At 36.0% G+C, this 23,416-nt stretch overlaps 1 protein-coding gene across 1 annotated transcript; it reads right to left on the reverse strand.

The window, feature by feature from the left end:
* Positions 1–201: 201 nt before the first annotated feature.
* LOC127092959 (uncharacterized) lies at positions 202–3,182 on the reverse strand. Its single transcript, XM_051031854.1, has 8 exons — positions 2,921–3,182; positions 2,046–2,482; positions 1,873–1,945; positions 1,614–1,694; positions 1,450–1,513; positions 1,241–1,328; positions 1,048–1,132; positions 202–663 (listed from the first exon to the last, which is right to left on the reverse strand). The coding sequence occupies exons 1-8, from the start codon at positions 2,999–3,001 to the stop codon at positions 631–633; spliced, it is 942 nt and encodes a 313-aa protein (XP_050887811.1). The 5' UTR covers positions 3,002–3,182; the 3' UTR covers positions 202–630.
* Positions 3,183–23,416: the final 20,234 nt, after the last annotated feature.

Here is a 23,416-nt window from a genome sequence, read left to right on the forward strand (position 1 = left end):
TTTTAATATAGAGATTGACTCTTACAAAACCAATTTCATAAAAAATGAGTTAAAATCTATATAGAAATTTATTAATAGAGTCACACAGGTTATATATGTGTGGAAAATATAAATTTGGTAAATTTCAGCTATAAATTAAGTAGAAACGAACTTTGCAAGAGAGAAATTTTCAGTAACAATGCAAAAAGAACAAGAGCCAACTAAATAATTATACTCTCTCAATAACTGCACTTTGGTACCAACTATACTTCAATCTCAACATTTGCATCAATGTTAATACTTCACTTCATACATGTGGCTGTGGCTATAACATTGTTCCCACTCAACTATAAACATTCATTTTGATTATTGCTAGTGAGTGGTGACACTGCTTTACCTCACCTTACATATTCTCTACCACACAACAATGTGTTCCAACCATATATCTAACTTCCACAAATCCAAATTTGGGAACAACCGAATTTTAAACATACAATCTACCGACAAAAACATGGGACATTGTTTGAAACTATATCGAATGAATCGATTGTGTAGGTGTAAACAGTCACCCTCTCGAAGCTAAACTAAATTTTAATAGTGAAATAAAAAACAGGAGAGAGCTTCTATTAGACACTGAAATAAAGATATCTCTTATCCTTGCATAGCATGTGTAAATCCCCACAACTGCACATCGAAGAAATACGCCGCCGAGTTAGTCATAAATCATTGCATTATATCATAATTAGAAATAAGCAATGGATGATATCAATGCATGGCATATTATGAACTATGGACAAACAGCTTAAAATAAGTGCTTATAGCATTAGCTATTTCTATAACAATGATAAGATAAAGTTATACTATTTTCACATAAACTAAAAGATATTCTTATAGCTATCTTAAGAGCTTATGGAGATAAGTTGAAAACAACTTAAATACATATCATATGTTGTTTTTATAAGCTCTCTCAAACTGTCACAAAAATGCTAATATTCTTAATTGGGGATGAAAGCTACTTACAAACTTATTGTATAATCTACAAAACAAAAGTTACGGTAAGAAAATTACCTCAATATTCTTCGGCTCAAACTCTGGACTATGAGCTAGACATTGGTTTCCAAATGTATCACAAGGTCCACTAGTTCCATTTAACCTATTCAACAAGGAAGACAGAATCAAGAAAAGATCCTAGAAGTGATCTTTCTGCTATGAGTTGAATGTATCGAAAGAAACTAATCAATTAGATTAGAGAAGTACTTACAGATCTCCATCTAAGCATAAAGCAAAATTACCCCCACCGCCAAGTCCAAGTAAGTCGTTCATACACATGAAGTAGTATCGGTTCGCACCTGCGCATAAATTTACAAAACCAAAACAACACAAGTTCAATGAAATTCAAAATCCAAATGATCCTTAGGTCAAACATCTTCCTACAAAAAAATATGCATTAACGCCACAAGAACCACTTACCAGTAGGTCGAAACAGCCTTGGTTCACCGTATAGAGTTGTAAAGACAAAAGTTTGGTTTGTCCCCTACAATCAAATCAAAGTAGAGAAAATGAAATCATACTTCAAGATTAAGAAGTGGCTTCTTAAGGAATCATTATTCATGATAAAAAGGAAGTTAGCATACTTGATATTTCCTCTTTGCTGAAGGTTTCAAAGGGCAATCTAGCAGCCCGCCAAACATAGCACCTTGCTTATCTCCAACAATCTATAAGTTTTATAAAAAAAAAGATAATAAATCCATTCTCAACAAAAGAATGATACATTGATATACAATCCGAAAATATCATTTGTAATCCGGAGTTCGGCCGGGAGATAAGTAAAGTTTTCGCAAAAAATTGTTCCAGCCAGGAGACATGCATTTTAGATCATTAAGACGGACATACCAGCAAACCAGGGCCAGGAAGTTCAGCGCTTTTGCGAATAAGTGTACGAAGCGATATTCCATGTTTCAACGTACTGCCCTTAATTTAAAGAAAAGAATGTTGAATCAATATTTAAATACAACAATGTAATACTCTTCCGGGCACCGACTAAAATATCTAGAGAGCAAAGTTACCTATAAAGTAAGACCCATTGACGTCCTTTTACAATATTAGGGAGGCATGATTCGAAAAATTCATGCAACTCTGGAGATATAAAAGTAGAGTCGTCTGAAAGATTGATCGGAGACCTCTTTAAATTATTTGGAGTGTGCCCATTTGCTTCTTCATAAACCTCGGAACTACAACTACTACTATTCCTTGTAGAGGTTCTGTCTTCATTGATAATTTCATCTTTCGTTAAATCTGTGCTGTTACATGCGGCGGGATCACAATCGACATATGGAACATCTTGATACTCAAAATTCTGATAATTATATCCAGAAGAAGATGAATGAGTTGCTTTATGATCATGCTGATTCTTGCTTGAGTTTGATCCATCAAAGTAGATTGATGGGATAATGTAAGATAAATAGGAAGACACAGGTTTACCCTCTTTAGGATAGGAACTAGCCTGCACACATAAAAAGAAAAATAAAGTAATTATTATTCACTACGGAAATATAATCACATTGTTTTGGCCGGTGTCGTGTTTTCGGTATCCGTGTGAACTTGTAGGCAGAGAACTATAGGCAGCTAGGTCTGATAAATCCCACCATTTATCAATGAAATGAAATAACAATTATTTTTATCATTTACAAGTGTCAAATTGTTTTCTGTGTATTTGATTAAACAACTCAAACCTCGTTTGAAAACTAATGAAAACAATGAACCCTCAGATTCAGATTTTATTTTTGCACGAATCAGATCTAACATGAACAGTGCCTAACAAGCTTTTTTTTAATATCAATCATTGGAAAAAAACAAAAAGAGCTAAAAAATCATATGAAGATTATATAAACAAGAGAGAAAAAATAAAGATTTAATTTGAAATTGAAATAGAAAAAATTACCTGAGGGGAAGAGGAGGCAGGTGAATTATTGGCAAAGAGATGCGAAAGCTTCTGTGTGACTTTATCTTTGAAAGCGTGCATTTTGAAGAGGTGATGGATGAGCTACGACGTCATCGAAGAGAAGGGTTTGATCGGAATGAGAATTGGGAAATTGAAAATATCGGTGGAGGAAGGAAGACAAGAAAAAAGCGTGAGAGGGAGGGACAACAAAACGAAGGGAGAAAGACACCAACGTAAATCATGGACAAAGATTTCATTGCGTGTCATTTTTTTTTTATATATATTTACTTATTATTCTTATGCATATTTATTTATTATGTGTCATCCTCTAACAACATCTCTAATGTGCATAGTTTAAATTCACAACTTTAAATTAAGTTTTATTTAGTTCCTCAATAGTATATTGGACAATTATGTGAGAAAGTCTAGCTCTCACAACTTTGGGTCCATAGCAAACTTTAGCCTCCTAAGCAACTTGAGAAAATTGTGATATATTTGATGTACTCAAAATATTTAAAAAATTTATAATTTTTTAACACAGTATGAAGGTATATAGAAAATAACTATGATTTATGCATACTGTTTTATAATTTTTGTAAACTTCAATCTTTTGCTTAATAAAAATAATATTATTATTGTCTATTATCGTCACAAATGACAAATCGGAGAAAATAGCAACATATAACTCTGAACGGCCTATAATTTGTGGTTAGAGAAATTGTGAGAAGAAACTATCATGGAAAAAAGAACTTGCCGCTTTCTCGTCTAATCTAGGAAATAATCAAATTCAGTCTCTTTCCGCAGTCGAGACATTTTCTAGCCCTCACGACGAATTCCAGGCACCAACGGATGCAAACGTAAATCCACTCCAAGAAAGAGACAACACAACGCCTCACGGCCTCCTTCCAAGAGCTAGACAACAAACGATGTAATAAAGAACTTGCCAAGGAACTTGCTTGTGGTGGTTAATAGACAATTTCCATCTTTGAAGTTTTGAAACCAATAACATTGAGAAGTAAAGATTGTTAGACGGTGTGGCTAGTGATCGAGAGGGGGGGTGAATAGATCACCTCTTTGAAATTTAACGGATTTGAAATTTTATCAGAGTTTTCAAAGTTGGCGGAAAAATCAGTCCCGAATCGACTTCCGTCTATTCTGAACCGCTACTAGAAAGCCGGACACACAAGTTTAATTGCTGGATTTTAATGAGAATGACAGAAACAATTCACACCAGAATTTTAACTAATTGAATGCACTTATCATTAAAGTCTATTTCCAATGAATAAAATCTAGCTAACCGTTTTGTCAAACAGTTGGTGTGTATGTGATCGATGATAAACAGCAATGGAGTTTGATTAAAAGTTTTCTTGCCACTGCTGTCTTACAACAGGAACAATCACCACACACTAACTGAAATTGCGAAAACAGTTTTAAAACGTAAAGAGGAGTAAGGTAAGAATACGATACGCAGAGATTTGGTAAGGAAGTTCCCCACGTCGTCCTCGCGTGTGGGTACGTCTCCCTCTCAATTTCAAATGAAATTGAGAACTTTGATTATCAATATTTGCCGAATCCGTTGATACAAGGTTATGATACAAAGACAGAATTCTAAACTCTAAGAACCTCTTCTTGTATGAACCTTCACTTGATCTGAGCACGATCAAGATTTTCCTGCACGAAATTGCAAACAATTCACCGGTTCCACGACCTGCTTGCGAAATCCCCCGATCTCCAAACGCAACGCTGCGGCTGAATATATTCTGCAAACGTGACTCCCAAACCCTCAAGAACACTCCAGTTCTTGAAGGACAAACCAGTAGGTTTTTCCTAGAAACCCCCTTCAATCTTCAACTCAGCTAGATCCTCGATCGTTCCACTGCAAACCACAGCTAGATCCTTGATCGTACCACTGAACGTTATCTCGATGCTTCTTTAATCTAAAGAACAAGAATGGTTATGTGTAAATGTTCTTGAAGAAAAGTGATTGAGAAGATGAAGAAGATGAAGTCTCTTTCAGGTTTCTAATTGCTCTCAAACAATTGCTCCAACACTGCTTTTGATCTTGTGTTCAATTGTTTTCCCTCAATGAATTTGTTCCTTTTGCTGCTGTCATAACCTGTCTTATATATGCAACCACAGGAACTGTTATAAAACAAAAACAGCTTTATGCATTGATACATGAGAGTATGCATCGATGCATACTGTAATATAAGTGAGTATTTGGTGAAATGAATTAATCATGTATCGATGCACAATTCGTATGTATTGATGCATGCTCCTTTTTCACTAGCATGTATCGATGCCTAATGCGTATGTATTGATACACATGCTGTTTCAATTTGTCATGTATCGATGCCTAATGCGTATGCATTGATACACAGTCTGTTTCAATTGATCATGTATCGATGCAGGGATCGTATGGATCGATACATGGAGCCTTTTGCCTTTCATGTATTGATGCATGACTCGTATGCATCGATGCATACTGAACAAAAGAAGTTTTGTGATATACCACATGCAGTATGTATCGATGCAGAGGCTTATGTGTTGATGCATACTGACATAAAATGGATTTTATGTGTTATTTTAAGAGATGTGTCAATGTAGGTCTTTTATGTAAAGTTATGCAACAATAGAATAGGATAGAAACACAATAAAAACACAAGTGTATCAAGTGATGTAATGCACAACCAACATTTGTATGATGATCACACAATTTGCTATCATTCAAAATTAATTCAAGTAAAGAATTCTCTCACAAACTCCCCCTTTTTGATGATGGGAAATTCTTGGCAGGATGTGTGATACTCCCCCTGAGTTTGTGCATATCTGCATTTTCTCCCCCTTTGTCAACATCAAAAAGAGAGAGAAACAGGTTTATCATGGTAGCATGGTGAAGCAGGTCATGGCAAAAAATTGATAAAAAGCTATCATTCACAAAGAAGGAAGCTTCAAGGTAAAGAATCATTCACAAAGAATGACGAATAAGGGTAAAAACAGTAGAGATAAACAGCAATAGAAAAGCATTTTAAAGATACGAACGAGTTTAAGAATTACATAAGCTAAACCATATTGTCGCATCCGCGAAAAACAACCGGCGGGCTAAAACAAAAAACAACACAGAGCCGCCACTGCGCGTTATTTATCCCAAAATAGGGAAAGGAAACGCTCAGAGAAACCTGGAAAGGAAATGGTCTCGCGACCAAAGAGAAAGGGTAAGGGAGTCGGTTACGCAAGGGGAAGGTATTAGCACCCCTCACGTCCGTCGTACTCGACGGGATCCACGCTCTAAAATAAAGAATAGGTTGCTAAAACATCACACACACACAAGAAACGCAGGTGGGGTTAAGAGAAAGGGGCTCGATAGGACATCGCGTCCTATGCCTACATATCTCGTCGGGAACGAGAATCAGAGCCACTGTAGTTCGGCTTACGCACGGCAAACAACACAAAACGCACAAACAGATGGCAAACATGGAGCCTGACAACCACTCGATGGAATTACGTCAGCATCCGAACCAAAACGCACACAAAAGGGCAAACGTGGAGCCCGACCGCCAATCACTTGATGGAATTACGTCGACATCCGAACCCAACACACAATCAGATAACAAGTAAACACACACAAAAAAGAAAAAGGTTGCCCGGAGTGGTCTCGCACGACCACCTGCCTACATACCTCGTCTGGAACAAGGATCAGGGCGATGTAGTTTCCCCTAAAGGGAAAGAAAATCTAGCCAGAAACCAAGGGAAGACACACTACCAGGGAGCTGTACTCGAGCCTAGTGTTGTCATGCATCATTGCCCTAAGTTCAGGTTTCTACCTACTTGCACAACTGCAAGCTACTCCTATCCAGGAAAGAAAGCAAGCATACAAGCATACAATCATACAAGCACTTCAAACAAATATTCACATAGCACACACTATAACCAATCAAGTGAGGCTCAAACAATGGGTTTGACTGCCGAAGCAAGTCATCTGTACATGGGTATTATTCGCTCTTAACCTTGCCATTACGAGGCTAAGGTGAAGCAGATGAAAAGGTGAAGTGAGGATGAGACCTCACAGCTCTTATCCCTGACCAGGGAGAGCTTCAGACAAAAGAGCGTGGGTCCAGAATGGAGGGACCCTTCTACGCTCAAAGACTCTGACTCGACTGTGCAACAGCACAAGATCTTGGGTTTGTGTCCCAATGCATCAACACACAGCCGTGTGAGCAGAGGGACGACTCACAGAATAGTGGGGGATAGATTGCATATCCCTTGGCTTCCACCAATTGCCTTGATTAAGGACTTTACCTGCTTAGGCACAATATTAAACAATCACAAACATCGCCTCTTAAGGAGGACTTCAGACAGTTTGCCCGGCCAAATAACAGACCGAGTCTCCAGACTACATGAAGAATAGAAGTCCTACCTCAAGTGGTTCAAAAACCAAGCAACAGCAAGCAAGTTCTTAAAGAACTGTAAGCAACTAAATGTACCTGAAATCAATCAAGCATCATCAGTACTCAGACAGACAATAATAAACAGCAAATGTTAATCAGTCAGACTATACAGATTAATGCACACAAAGGCAAGCTATAAGCTCAAGCTCAAGCTTCACAACCTACAAAACAAATTCATGTTAATTCAAAACATCCAACAATCTCAATTTAATTGACTTGGTTCAATCTCCTTAAGCATTATGCATTTCATCCTGAAAAATCAAGCAAATGTGAGAAACAAGACCACTAGGCCAAGCCTAGGGTCCAAAAGTGAGAAAAAATTTTAAACAGCAAGCAATCTTCAACCAAAATCAAGTTAATGCAATTCAAAAGCAAGAGCAATTGGTCCCATGCTTATATCATTCATCATATTCATTTCATGACCAAAATAAGTCAAACTAGGTCAAACACAACATCAAATGTCCAAACAGAATAACTTCAATCAAAAGCATATCAAAACAATTCCAAAAATCCTCAAATAATTCACACCTAAATAGGACATATTCAAGGTATAGCATGTCAATTTTCAGCTCAATTGGACAAAAGGAACTATGTCAATGAAAATCAAGAAAAACAGACACAATTATGTAAGCCAATTCAAGGTATCAACACATGCATTCACTTCAAAAATTCATAAGTCAATGAAAACAATTAAGAAATGAATGGGACCAAAACAGGGATGTCCTACAATGTATCTACAACCAGCATACCAAATTTCATGTTCATCTAAAACCATATGAGCATTTCACATTAAATTTACAAACATGTGTCACATGAACTTGCATAATTGACCAACAGAGATGAAAAATATCAATCAAATTGAAAATGCCATAGAAAAATCCATAAAAATTCACATAGCATCTCAACATATCCATGAACATCCATGCAAAATTTCAATTCATTTCAACAAGCATAGGCTAGGCAAATAATGTCATGAAGTTGCCCTAGTTAGGTGTGACACAAATTGTCACACCTAAGTTCAAAAAATCATATCTCACTCCACAGGTATCCAAAATTCACAAACTTTACATGTAAATCACCAGCAACATGTCTAGAATCACCACAAAAAATTTCAAGAATTTATTTTAAGGCATGAGTATTTTACAATGGAAATGGCAAAATGCACACAAAAATGACATAGGTCAAACATCCCTAAGCAAAGTCAACTTTTCATCAAGCACAATTTGCAAAATCATGTCCATAAAAAACTAGAGACAAAATGGGATCTATCAAAAAAAACCTCATATTTTTCTGATCATTAAAATATTTTTTATGAATTTTTTAAGATTTTGGTGATTTTTAAATAATTATTTAAGTGTTATATTAAATTAAATGAGTTCAGTGGCATTGTTGTAAATATGCGCGCAGGAGCCAAAACGCGCAGTTTAAATAATTGAGGTGGCAAGCGCTGGTTGGCTGGTTTTGGCGCAAAACACAAATTCGAATTGCCAGGCCAGAACAATGGATCAAACACTGTAAATTTCCAGATTTCTCATCATCTTCATCAACATTTTCCAGAAATTCGTATGAACACATGAACACTAAAACTCAACCAAAATTCACAAACGAATATGCGTTGGAACGGTCTCAATGAGAGGATCACAAATATGTCCTTGATTTCCACTAATTCTTCCTAAATCTCACGAATCGAACACTTTAGGTTTTCACATCAAAGCTTCTAATCACAATATCTTATCCTACGTTCATCCATTTCTAAAACCAATTGCATCATTGGATTCTACATCAAACAGTCTACAAAACGCATATAACCATTGATTAAATCATGAAGTTCGAAATTCAAGTACCTGGAAATGGCAGTGATGGATTTGATGTTCTTCGCGCTTGTATTACCAAAACAGATCAAGAATGATGATATGTGAGGTGCCTGGAGGTGTTAGGTTCAGCTGCAATTGCTTCTAGTGCACGAATTCTTCAATTCACCATTGATGCATCACATATGGACAGTCACAATTGGAGATGGTTTTGATGTTGAATCCACAAAACAGTTTAAGCATAAGTGGATTGGAAGAAGCAGCAACACGAAATCCTCAAATTGATGGAGAATTGAGAGAGATTTTTGGATTTTTTGCTTTTGTGTTCTTGAGGTTTTTTTGTGAATTTGGAGGGAAAAGAGAATGTGATTTTGGGAATTGTGAATTCTGTTAGAAGTTGGTTATGATTAGGAATATATACACATGATTAACCAAGCCTTAATCACCTTAATTAGCAAAATGGAATGTGATTAGCATAAGTGTCACTTTCAAAGTAAGGGCAAAATAGTACTTTCACACACAAGCCAATGACAGCTCATTGACAGCTCATACACTCTCAAAATATCTGTCATGAGCTGTTGCAACTTGTCTCATCTTCATTGGATGTGTATTTCTCATTTTCCACATGTCATGGCACTTTTATACATTTTCAAGTCCATTTCAAAAGTGAGTTCTCAAACCATGAGACCTTGACATGTTATGATGATCCAAACCATTTCCAAATAGCATTTGTGAGGTGTTGCAAAAATCCCCCTTCAAAAATTCCCATTATTTCACAAGTTGGACCATTTTGCCCCTGGATCTTTAACTATACACTTGAAATTTGACTTTTTGCATTGACCATTTTTGATGAAATCCAATTATGCACCATGAAAGTACATGTCAAATGGAGTTTGTGCATAAAAAGATCACCCAATTTGGACACTCCATGTGGAAGTTATGCCCCTCTGATTATGGGTCATTTTTGAAATTGAATGGACCATAACTTGCCAACCATACATGGGATTTTCAAGTTCTTGGACTTTTTGGAAAGGTTAGACCAATATATACAACTTTCATGTTGAACAAATTTTCATTTGAAGCTTCCTTGGACATGTAATTTTGAGGTCAAAAACTTTCCATTTTTGGAAACTTCCATTACAAGTCACTTTCTATTTTTGGCAATTTTTGTCCTGACTTGATTTTCTCCATTCTTAAGCTTTGAAATGTCAAATAACACTTGTTTCAACATGAATGAAGTGTATCCAACTCATCTCCACCTCCAAATCCATCAAATCATGTACAGTTGACCACAGTTGACCTTTTCAGCTGACAGATGAATTTGTCAATGCATTGATCAATCTGAACCCCAATCCTCTGATGAAATGGCTCAAGGGTGAAACCCTAGCCTTAATAATCTCCATAAAACCAAATAATGATCCCCATATCCATCATAGACCCCATCCCCTTGCCATGCCCTGATTGGCCCAATGCAACTGATTAGGGTTGACCAGTGGTCAAAACCCTAATCCCAAGGCATCTGATCCAACACTTGATGATGTCAAACCATGATGATGATGATGAATCATTTCAATCAATGATGAAGACCAATCTCCTTGAGAACCACAAAACCCTAATTTGAACCTCCACATCCTCAGATGATTAATGACCAGTCCAATGAACCCCTATCTTGCACACAACCTCTTATCTTCTGACCAAGACTTGTGAGGATGATTTGCACAATGTAACCACATGATATGCAATATGCAATGCCTAATGACCTAAAAATGCAATGCAATATGCTAAGCTAGTCCCAAGAGAGGAGGGCAAATTTTGAGGTGTTACACATATATTGTGCAAAAAAACTTAAGCAACAAGAAAAAATTGCATTTAATCCAAATAGCAGTCAGTATGTGTCGATGCATATGGCCATGAATCGATCCATAGCATGCAATTTTGTTTTTAAAGGGTCTATGTATCGATACAAACGACGGATGGATTGATACATCCTGAACCAGTTTTGAGAAATTTGAAATGCATAAGATATGAATCGATGCATACATGTTTGGATCGATACATACTGATGCCAAACCAGATTTTAATGAATTTTTGTGCAGTATGGATTTGCATTATGCCCAGAAGTATGTCATGATAATTATGCCCAAGTATGATTCACAAATCAGAATTTTTAATGTTAAAAAAAACTTTTGTTCTAACATACACACTCATATAATTCTAAACGAGATATAGATAGGAGTGATATTACCTCTGTTGGTGTAACCTTGTGAGGAATAAGTGTAATCTAAAACAAATCTCATCAACCAAGGTGAGGCATAATAAAAATAAGAGGAAACATGCTTATCCTTATCCAGATTTCCGTTGGTAGGCATAGGGGTGTCAATTGATTTTGAGTCATTCATTCCAAAGCGCTTGAGTAGTTCTCTGCAGTATTTTGTTTGACATACTGTTGCACCCTCATCAAGTTGCTTTATCTGCATTCCTAGGAAGTAATTCAGCTCCCCCATGAGACTCATCTCAAATTCACCCTGCATAACCCTTAGAACGAGTCATTACTCCCTTTGAAATATCTCCCAAGATGTTGTCGATAGGATGGTCTTTTGAAGATTTCCAAGCTGGTGGAAGGTTATTCACTTCAGCTGTCCTTTCTTCCTCATCTTCTTCATGACTAGTATCTTCCTCCTTCTCATGGGCAGCTGTTCTGGACTGATCAGTTTCCGAAACAGCTTCCTTGAGTATGTCTTCTGTAGATACACCTGCGTCATCAAAAGAAATACCTTTTCCGACACTTTTCGGATAAGACTCATCAACAGATACATGGACAGATTCTTCAACAGTAAGTAAACGCTTATTATATTATTTACTCTTACTCCCTTAAACACAATGTTCTGTTCAGCATGTTCAATTATGCAGCAAGTTTTTGTGAAAGAAACTTTATAACCCTTGTCACACAATTGACTTATGCTTAACAAGTTGTGTTTAAGCCCCTCTACTAAATGGACATCAGACATAGTAGTGGTAGAGGGATTACCTACACTACCTTTACCGAGTATAGCTCCTTTGTTATTGTCTCCATAAGTAACATATCCCTTCTTCTTTGCTTTGAAGTCTATGAAAAGCGATATGTCACCGGTCATGTGCCTTGAGCAGCCGCTGTCAAGAAACCATCTTCTATCTACGGAAGCAAGGCACTCATCCTACAATATCAAAAGAGAGAAGTTGGTACCCAATTTTCATTGGGTCCGAGTGGGTAAGTGCTAACATGGTTGCCTTTTGGCTTCCATTGATAAATACCTTTAGGAACAAGAAATCTCCTAAACTTGCATTTCTCAATGGTATGGCCAGCACGACAACAATAATGACATAAACCATGATGATGCGTTTGTTTATTCTTGTTCATTAAATCCTTTGGAATAAAAGAGTATTTTGCATATGGAGGATTTAATGACTTCTTAAACAACCTAGAGTCAACGGCATAAGTAACCTTAGGTTGTAAAGCTTTTTCTAATTTGACCTTGAGAGTGTTTACCTCTTTTTGCCAAATATGACAAGCGTCACAATACCTAACTTTACTACATCCATCAATGTCAATATATTTTGAATTTTCTGCAATACTAGCTTTTAATGATTCTAAGGCATTTTCAGCTTTGTATACTTTACCTTCCAGAAAGGAAAAAATTTGTTTATCGGAAGATAATCTTTTAAAAGCATCTACAGCTTCGTTATGCAGTTTTTCAAAAGCTATTTTCAGTTCAGCAAAAGTCATAGAAGAGAAATTATTATAATAGGCTTGTTTTACCTTTTTATCATTGATTTTCTTCTTGTGGTAGGACAGATTTTTGGTGTGAGCTGTAAGGCACAGATTTGCGGTTTCATCACTATCACTTGAACTTTGTGTGCTTGATGAATCACTATCACTTTCCCATGCAATGTAAGCTCTTCTTTGTTTGTTGTACCCTTTTGGTGGAGCTTTGCCTTGATCCTTATACTTCATAGGACAATCTGTTTTATAATGTCCAGATTTACCACAATTAAAACAAGATCCTCTTCCTCTACTCTTCTTATTCTCTTCCTGTTTTGAATCTGTAGATTGTCTTCGAAACTTCATGAGATTTTTATCGGAATGCTTGACTCCGTTCTTTCGAATGAATCTATTATATCTCCTTACAAAATGTCTCATTTCCTCATCATCTGAATCTTTGTCACTACTAGAATCATTGTCACTTTGCTCTTTTCGTGAGGACTTAGAGCTAGAGGCCACAAGAGCTATTGGCTTCTTCTCTCCCTCTTTGTCTCTTTTCTTCTCCTTTTCCTTCTTACTTTTGTTCTCATATTTTTCAAGACTTTCCAATGCTTGCTGATGTTCTTCCAGCTTTCCAAACAGAGTTGTAATCGTAAGTGTCGTTAGATCGTTGGCTTCCTTAATAGTTGTTACTTTAGGTAGCCATTCCATGCTAAGACACCTCAGAATTTTATTAGTAGCAATTTCATTGGAAACAGGTTTTCCAAATGCATTCAACCTATTAGTGAGATGAGTGAATCTCTTTTGCATGTCGGAGATAGATTCTCCTTGTTTCATGCGAAAGAGCTCAAACTCTTGATTAAGTGTGTTAATGCGGGACTGTTTTACTTCGGTCGTACCCTCATGGGCAACTTCTAAAGCATCCCACATTTCTTTAGCTGTCGTGCAATGGGATACTCGATAATACTCATCAACACCAAGTGCTGAAATTAGTATATTTCGAGCTTTCCAATCACACGACCACTTTTTCTCATCTTTCTCATTCCAATCAGCTTCTGGTTTAGGAACTATGACGCCAGCCGCATTTGTCATTGTAATTTGAAAAGGACCATTTTCAATGGCAGCCCATACTAGCCTATTCACAGAATTTATATGAACTCGCATGCAGTCTTTCCAGTAGCCGTAATTTTCACCGTTGAAAATAGGCGCTCTATTATACGCCCCCTTTGGTTCAGAATCCATACTGTTACAGGCAGCCACAAAGCACCAGCGAACCGGCGCTCTGATACCACTTGTTAGACGGTGTGGCTAGTGATCGAGAGGGGGGGGGGGGTGAATAGATCACCTCTTTGAAATTTAACGGATTTGAAATTTTATCAGAGTTTTCAAAGTTGGCGGAAAAATCAGTCCCGAATCGACTTCCGTCTATTCTGAACCGCTATTAGAAAGCCGGACACACAAGTTTAATTGCTGGATTTTAATGAGAATGACAGAAACAATTCACACCAGAATTTTAACTAATTGAATGCACTTATCATTAAAGTCTATTTCCAATGAATAAAATCTAGCTAACCGTTTTGTCAAACAGTTGGTGTGTATGTGATCGATGATAAACAACAATGGAGTTTGATTAAAAGTTTTCTTGCCACTGCTGTCTTACAACAGGAACAATCACCACACACTAACTGAAATTGCGAAAACAGTTTTAAAACGTAAAGAGGAGTAAGGTAAGAATACGATACGCAGAGATTTGGTAAGGAAGTTCCCCACGTCGTCCTCGCGTGTGGGTACGTCTCCCTCTCAATTTCAAATGAAATTGAGAACTTTGATTATCAATATTTGCCGAATCCGTTGATACAAGGTTATAATACAAAGACAGAATTCTAAACTCTAAGAACCTCTTCTTGTATGAACCTTCACTTGATCTGAGCACGATCAAGATTTTCCTGCACGAAATTGCAAACAATTCACCGGTTCCACGACCTGCTTGCGAAATCCCCCGATCTCCAAACGCAACGCTGCGGCTGAATATGTTCTGCAAACGTGACTCCCAAACCCTCAAGAACACTCCAGTTCTTGAAGGACAAACCAGTAGGTTTTTCCTAGAAACCCCCTTCAATCTTCAACTCAGCTAGATCCTCGATCGTTCCACTGCAAACCACAGCTAGATCCTTGATCGTACCACTGAACGTTATCTCGATGCTTCTTTAATCCAAAGAACAAGAATGGTTATGTGTAAATGTTCTTGAAGAAAAGTGATTGAGAAGATGAAAAAGATGAAGTCTCTTTCAGGTTTCTAATTGCTCTCAAACAATTGCTCCAACACTGCTTTTGATCTTGTGTTCAATTGTTTTCCCTCAATGAATTCGTTCCTTTTGCTGCTGTCATAACCTGTCTTATATATGCAACCACAGGAACTGTTATAAAACAAAAACAGCTTTATGCATTGATACATGAGAGTATGCATCGATGCATACTGTAATATAAGTGAGTATTTGGTGAAATGAATTAATCATGTATCGATGCACAATTCGTATGTATTGATGCATGCTCCTTTTTCACTAGCATGTATCGATGCCTAATGCGTATGTATTGATACACAGGCTGTTTCAATTTGTCATGTATCGATGCCTAATGCGTATGCATTGATACACAGTCTGTTTCAATTGATCATGTATCGATGCAGGGATCGTATGGATCGATACATGGAGCCTTTTGCCTTTCATGTATTGATGCATGACTCGTATGCATCGATGCATACTGAACAAAAGAAGTTTTGTGATATACCACATGCAGTATGTATCGATGCAGAGGCTTATGTGTTGATGCATACTGACATAAAATGGATTTTATGTGTTATTTTAAGAGATGTGTCAATGTAGGTCTTTTATGTAAAGTTATGCAACAATAGAATAGGATAGAAACACAATAAAAACACAAGTGTATCAAGTGATGTAATGCACAACCAACATTTGTATGATGATCACACAATTTGCTATCATTCAAAATTAATTCAAGTAAAGAATTCTCTCACAAAGATTACAACCATTTCCAAACTCTCATGCTCCAAGTTGTAGTCATAAACCATAGTGAAAATTACTCCATGCACTAAAGGACACATGGTTACCGAAGGCGCAAAATCCGATCACCATTGTCTAGCAAGCGTTCTCCATCTGAGTTAAAACGAGAAGATGATCGACCATGGCACTATGGTCGTCGTCGTCAGAGAACTTCTCTATATTCATCCTTTACTGGTTCAGAAGGGGATTAAGACATCTCCTTCTAAAACTCCTTCAATAAAAGAATCAATGAATACCCCATCAAGTGAGAACCTCAAAAATCAAAATAGGAATGAGGATGTATAACAAAACAACAGATTCTAACGAACATGTGGAATTGGTCGACGTTCTTTTGAATTTCAAAGGAGCAAGAGGCCTTGAAAAAATGCAAGTTTTTTGTTCTCACTCTAAAAGCATAGACTATTTCTAGGTTTAGAAGGTTGAGGAATGAGATAGTTGATTCCTAGGTCGAACTTCATAAACATTTTTTCAATTCATGAAAACTTCCAAAGGTAGATTCATGTGGAAAGATTGAGATCCATCATACATGAAAAAGACGAGCCACTTTTATCTTATATTAAGAGGTTCAATGGAAAAGAGATACTATCCAAGAGCACCAATGATGAAATGAAGAAATACTTGCTAAGTCTTGGACTCTATAGTGTTATATTTGCAAAATATCTAGCAAGGGTTGGAATTGTGCTTCCCCCAAGAAAGGCGACAACCATATCTCGCCTTCAAGAAGGTATCACCTCACCCCCAATAATATCCCCTCTTCCAGACATAAGAAATATGGGGAAAACGTTTCTTGGGCAAAGAGAAGTCAAGGTCAATAGTTGGTTCACGTCTCCCTAGAAAATATGGATTAAACGGTATTGTCATTGACTAAATGGGCAGTGACCCTTCCGAAGAAAAACCTAGGCCTAAAAGTCCTTTATAAATACTTATCCCTTAATGAGAGAAAGGACAAATCATAACATACGCGTAACACCCAAAGCATAACACTAATATACAAAACCTTTCACCTCACGTTAGCAGATCCTCTACAACAATCGTAGCATCATCCTACAAGGCTTCTTTCCGTCGTGACAAATCTTAATCATCATAAATTGTTGTAAACCTATTAAGGCCTTTCAGTATCCCCTACCTTTGTAGGTATATCATGCACACTTGTACTTTTTGACCACTATAGTGGCACCCACTGTGGGGCTCTAGTAAAACTAACCTGGATCACACCTCTTTCATTATCATTCTTTCCATCTTTCCTCTGATTATGGTCGATAAAACTCTATGCTCTAATACAAACACCATAATCGTGGGTTTTGTTGGTGGAGGTAGTTTCAGCTCCTCTCGAATATCTTCTAACAAGTCAAGCATAAGTGATTAAGCGGATAAATATGCAAACCTAAGTTTATGAATGAAGGAGAATACCTTGAGCAACTGGATCATTCGTTTCGTACCCAAGGATACTCTAGACAAGTTAAGGAATGTTCCACTTTCATCATTCTTTGTTACTTAAGGCTCATGGCGTGTAACTCTTATCATGATTGACAAGTACTGAAGGAGATTTTGATTGATGACCTTGTAGTGCAAAGTTGATTGTGAAGAGAGACTTGATAATCATTTGTTTCAAATTATGCTAAAGTCTTGAATACATGTGAATACGATGAGCAACTGGGTCATTCATCCCGTGCCTAAAGATATTCAGAATTAGTTAAGGAATTCTCCAATCTCACTCCTTCTCTATTGCTTAAGGCTCATGACACACAACTCGAATCATGATTGACATGTGTTGACATTTGTTGTGCTTGATAAATAGTCCACTTTGTCTGCAATGTGAAGACCTTATACTGATTTGAAGTCTTGAACTCTTGATCTTGCATCTTGAGGTCTTGAGCTCTTGTGGTCTAGTACAACTTGAACATACGGGACTTGCCATATCAAGTGATCAAGGGTCTTTTGATCACTTGAACAGGTTTGGGGAATTGAGCACAGTGCAAAGGATTTGGTTTATCAAAGTAAACTTTGATCAACACATAATCAGTGGAAAAAAGTTGATTGAATTATATACAACCTAAAGGGTTAATTAGTCAAACTAAACTAACTCATTATATACAGCCCTAAACTAGGGGAACATACAAGAGATTATAATTAGTTCAAAAGATCATACCCTCAATGGTGTTTAAAGTAAAAAGAAATAAAATCAATCATGAACAATTAAATGGGAATGACTCTAATCACATGATCATGGCAAAAGAGATGGCATACAAGACATACATCAAATTGAAATGACATTTTCAATTTACAAGACAACCACAAAACAATGGACCATTAAAATGGAATTAAACGTAGGTCAAAAGTTAATTTAACATGGATTATGGATTAATTTGACAAGTATAAATCAACATGTATTCACTCAAATCATATGAACATGAAAGTTAGATCAATCATGTAAAAATGAACCAAATCACCAATTAGATTAATCATACAAAAATGAGAAAATGTCTTATTTAATATGAATTAAAATTCAACAAAAATTCTAAGTGGAATTAACACCTAATGTCAAATTATATCATGTTACTTCATGGTAAAAACAATCACAATCATAGTAAAACATGGTACAAAAATGGTGCAAAGTTAATATGAAATTAATAAAATAAAATTAAAAAAAGAACTAAAAAGGGGGTCAGAAATGCCACCAGGGTGCCATTATCATATTTGGCGCATAGGCCCAGAAGTGAGGCCCAATTCAGTTACACATAGAGGCAGGGTGTGCATGAGAATCAATGTTATGCTAAGTAATTCTGACCATAGCCCAACACAGACATGGCCCAACGCACAAATCAGCATATGCACAAATAGATAAGGACAAATTGACATGGCCATGTGAGTGACAATGATGTGGACCAACATGTGAATCAACAATTAATAGACATGTGAGTTAAAGCAATTTAAATGCATTTCAGTGACCATTAAAACACACATGGTAAAAACGAAATAAAAATGAAAAAATCTCAGGACGAACATTTAAACACGCGTATCTCTTTCATCTCTTAGTCCGTTCTACTATTACTCCCTCTGTCGTGCCGGAGGCTGTCCTCGGCGGCAAAGGCGCTTAAAAAAAAAAGTAACATCTCACTCGAAATTCGACGTTGATCACGAAAACAGCGGTGGATTATCTCAATTCTTCAAGAATGAAGCGAATTGAAGAAGAAATTATATGAGCCCTAACTCGAAATTGTTAAATTAAATGACGTGCAATCGTGGATTCAAGCTCAAATCATGGGGTAATGATGTCAAGGGAGTCTACTATGTAATGGTAACGAAATTCACGATAAACAGAGAAAAAATGTCCTACCTCCGAAATAGAGATTTGTTCTGGCAAGTTGATCAAAGAAGATGAATACACAGCTGGAAATCACTTGAAATGCGGGTAATTTCAAGATCTTGATTGCTTCTTCAATATACACTTCTTCTTCTACACCTTTCTATGAATTGGGAATGAATATGTGAGTGATGAAAAGAGTGGTTTAACTCACTCTTATTGAAGCTTCGATGTGAAGCTTCAGAGGATTGATTCATATAACACTAAAAATAACACTAAAGAGATTAAAAATGGTGGTAAAAGGAAACTCGGCTTATTAAGTTGGGTAAGCATCACCTGGTTATTCAGACTAACGGTGATTGAGCCCCAACATCGATAAAAAAAGTGCAATAATAAATAAACACACATTTCTGTGTACTTTCATATGCAATAAAAAAGGTAACTAGTTTGCATATGTGTTGTAAATATCTAAATAAAAGTCCTCGATCGATCTTGCATGCAAGTGATGATGATTATTTTTCTAAATGCCTTACACGGGAAGCGTCCCCCCCCATGTGTCAGTTAACGTTACTCGTGTTGGGCCCAGTTCCAACTGTGAATTTCTGGAATTTTGTAACAGCTCTCTGACTTTTGGTGTTCCAAACCGGTCCATTGAAGTCCTTAAAGCTTCCTACAATTACTAGCTTGAATTGAATTCTCTTGATTGTGAATTTGTCTATAAATAAGATTGAAAATAATTGGATTGGAGAACTTACCTTACTACAATTTCTCTTATTTCTAGTTTTAAGTTCTAAGTTTTGTTGTAATTTTTCAGAACACTTTTCTCTGTCTCAAGTAATATTGCTTTCTTTTAGGTTTACCCTTTCCATATTTATTTCCTTCACTTTATTTGTTCGATTTTGCATGTCATGTCTATTTCTTATTTATTTGCAATCAACCTCTCCATGTGTGCGCAGTCCATTAGGGAAAATGGGTTGTGAGACCCATCTCATGACTAACCTCAGTTGAATTATTTGTGCATGAAAAATGCAAAAATAAGAGTAAAATATTATTTTAGAATCCAAACGCTTAAATATATTTGTGTCAATCGCGAAAGCAAAGGTAACTCAAATACCAATCATGTACTAAGAGGTAATGATTCAGTAATCGATAGAGGATTGCTAAATAACCGAGTTCAAGGTGTCACTGACAACGCGTCTCAATTTCAATTGAGAAATCTGAATATATGTGCCAAAAAAGTGTCTAGTGCGCACGCTACGAAAGTGGGTGTAGTATAATTTTATCTACTTTTCTATAAATAGCTTTGTTTTCTCATATTAAATTTTTGAGAATCAAATAGGTATGTCATAATAGATAATCATGTACCTTATATCCTGCTTTTTATTCTGTTAAATTTATTCACTTGCACTGAATCTCGAATTATTTCGATCGCCTTAGCCACACATCATTAGACTAAAAATCGATAGTCAAACGTATCTCCCTTTGGTTCAATGTATATTGTACTACTTCCGTTGTCGTGAACTTGTGTCTTTCATCATAATGCATCTTATTATCCCATACCCTTGTAGAGATGCCATGCACACCTGTATTTTTTGACTAGTACAAACTTCAACGGGGGTCAGAATTTGCTAAGAGTATTGTAATCATGACCCATAAAACCTTCAACATCTTACTAGCAAGGGCCAATAATTATATACAATATAAGGAAAATATGGCTTTCAATAAGGAAATTTATAGTGGTGTGTTTAAGAAACTAAAAATAAGCATAAAGGGAAATGAAGAAACCAATAAAGGAAACGAGAAGAGAGGCGAAGCTAGGAACGATTCATGGACCAACCGATAAGGCAAAGAAACACCACCATCCAGATATAGAGATTACACTCTGTTGAATGCAAAGTGTGTGAGACATGTGACTCCATACAAAAGAGGTGAGGTGAATTGCAGGGGTTTGATAAATGGTAGTTTTAAAACTTATTATTTACATTTACAGAGTTTTAAAACATTTTCGATATAAGTGTTAGAATAAAAGTAGTAGATAGATAAAAATAGTTTACTAAATTATAATTAAAGATATTAGGATAAGAATGTGACACTATAAATTATAGAGGTTCCAATCGATTAGGTGATCAAATCTTCAGAGATATTGAGAAATTTTCATCAATGCGTTGATTTGATTAAATTGGAGGCGAAGATTCAGTCAGATTTGATTTGAATTTTGAGGCGCCAAGTTGCTCCAATCAATCGGCTTGAAGCTCCAATCAATTTGGCTTATGTAAATCAACCTCTTTAGATCTTTTTTGGCCTTGTGCTGGATCTACTTTGGTTTTCTCACTTTTTGCACCCATGTCCAGCTTATTTGCACCTCTTTCTAGAAACCAATGGAAAACTTGTGTACTTGGTGAGAAAAATAATTTTAATTGATAATTAAAAGTTAAACAGACTATTTTAAAGGATTAATCATAGTTTATGATTGTTCAAACTTTAGAACAATTTACTACCTTGGTTACCAAGTAATCTTGATAAAATCTCCCTCTTTCAAGGAAATTCCAACACAATGTGGCATATCCTTCTCTATGGATCGTCCGATACTAGCGTTGATAAAAGTATTAGATAAATATGTTCACCATATAATTTTCTTCTCAACCTTCTATGAGGTTAGCCGGTCATCAAGGATCAAAGATGTTAAGATCATTCTGATCAAAAAAACTTTGCTTTGATCACCATCGTCGAAATACGCCATCAACGATTATTCTTATATCAGAGACTTTAAATCCAAAACTTGTTGTATAATCAAGAGTATACTCTTTGCTTTGCATAACTTCATTTAATATGTGTTAAGACGTCAAGCTGCAAAGCATCCCTGCAAAACATACTAGGGTTTCACCTTTAGTACGTAAATTCTTTTGGGTCCCGATGCATTAGTGCTTCTAGAAGGTCTAAGGTTACTACTTTTAGACCTTTTAAATTTATCAAAACAAAGGGCTCCAAGTGGCCAAATCTATTACAATGTGAGCATTTATAAACATGTTGGCTCATTTTCTTCTTATTTACTTCTTTATTATGTGATCTATTGGGTTTAAAACCTAATCCATTTTTATTTAAGGAAGACCTTTGACCTGATAAGAACAAGTCGAGGTTTTCTTTTTCCTTTGTAAATTTACTTAGGGTTTCATGTAAATATATCATAAGTCTCACATGTTACAATTGAGTTTCAAATGTTAGCAATTTCGAACTTAAGGGCTTCATTACTATTCTCCATAAATTTAATATAGTCCTTAAGGTCTAGGTTATGCTTTTTGATCTTATTATTTTCTTCAATAGTTTATCACTTAACTTAACTAACTTCTTGTAGGATAACTTTGTTAGCTCATGGTCATCTTCCTCGTGAGATAATTTCAAGAAGGCTTCGTCTTCTTTGTTGAAAAAAGATTCTTCTGAAGGTTGACTCTTCTTCATTTTTATGGGTTTTATTTTCAATTACTTGAAGATTCTACTAGATGAGGCTTTTTCTTCCTGGTATCCTCTAACAGACGAAGTTCCTTCATTGGATGTTGAACCCTCTAAAGATTGTTCAATTACTTAGTATGATCTTTTGAAGGAGATCACATGAATTGTTTTGTAGGACTTTGATAAAGTTGTTGAGGATTCTTTCAGATTTGAACTTATGCTTTCATCTTTAAATAATTGAACTAATGCATTCAAATTTTCTATAATTTCATTCTTCTTTGATTTTTCATGAGATTCATAAACACTCTCATCTCTTGATTTAAGAATTGGATCAAATTTCTTATTCCAATTCTTGACTCTTAGATATTTGTTAGTAACAACTGTTAAACTCCAATGTTTCTAAATTTTGAAAAACATTTATGAATGAAACATTAATCTTTTTTGCCTCGTGTGTTCATTTGCTCTTGTTTAATACTCGAAAAAACTCGATATATCATTTCAAGAGTATCTCACATTTCCTTGAAGGATTTACAATTATAAACATATAAGAGTTTACTTTAATCTAAGGAAATTACTAGAAAATTCTTTGTTTTGAAACAAATTTCAAACTTTCTCTTTTCCTCTATTATCCAAAGGAAATCAGATTTATCTACTACTTCTCCATTTA

The sequence above is a fragment of the Lathyrus oleraceus genome, chromosome 6, assembly GCF_024323335.1.
Source record: "Lathyrus oleraceus cultivar Zhongwan6 chromosome 6, CAAS_Psat_ZW6_1.0, whole genome shotgun sequence".
NCBI lineage: Eukaryota > Viridiplantae > Streptophyta > Magnoliopsida > Fabales > Fabaceae > Lathyrus > Lathyrus oleraceus.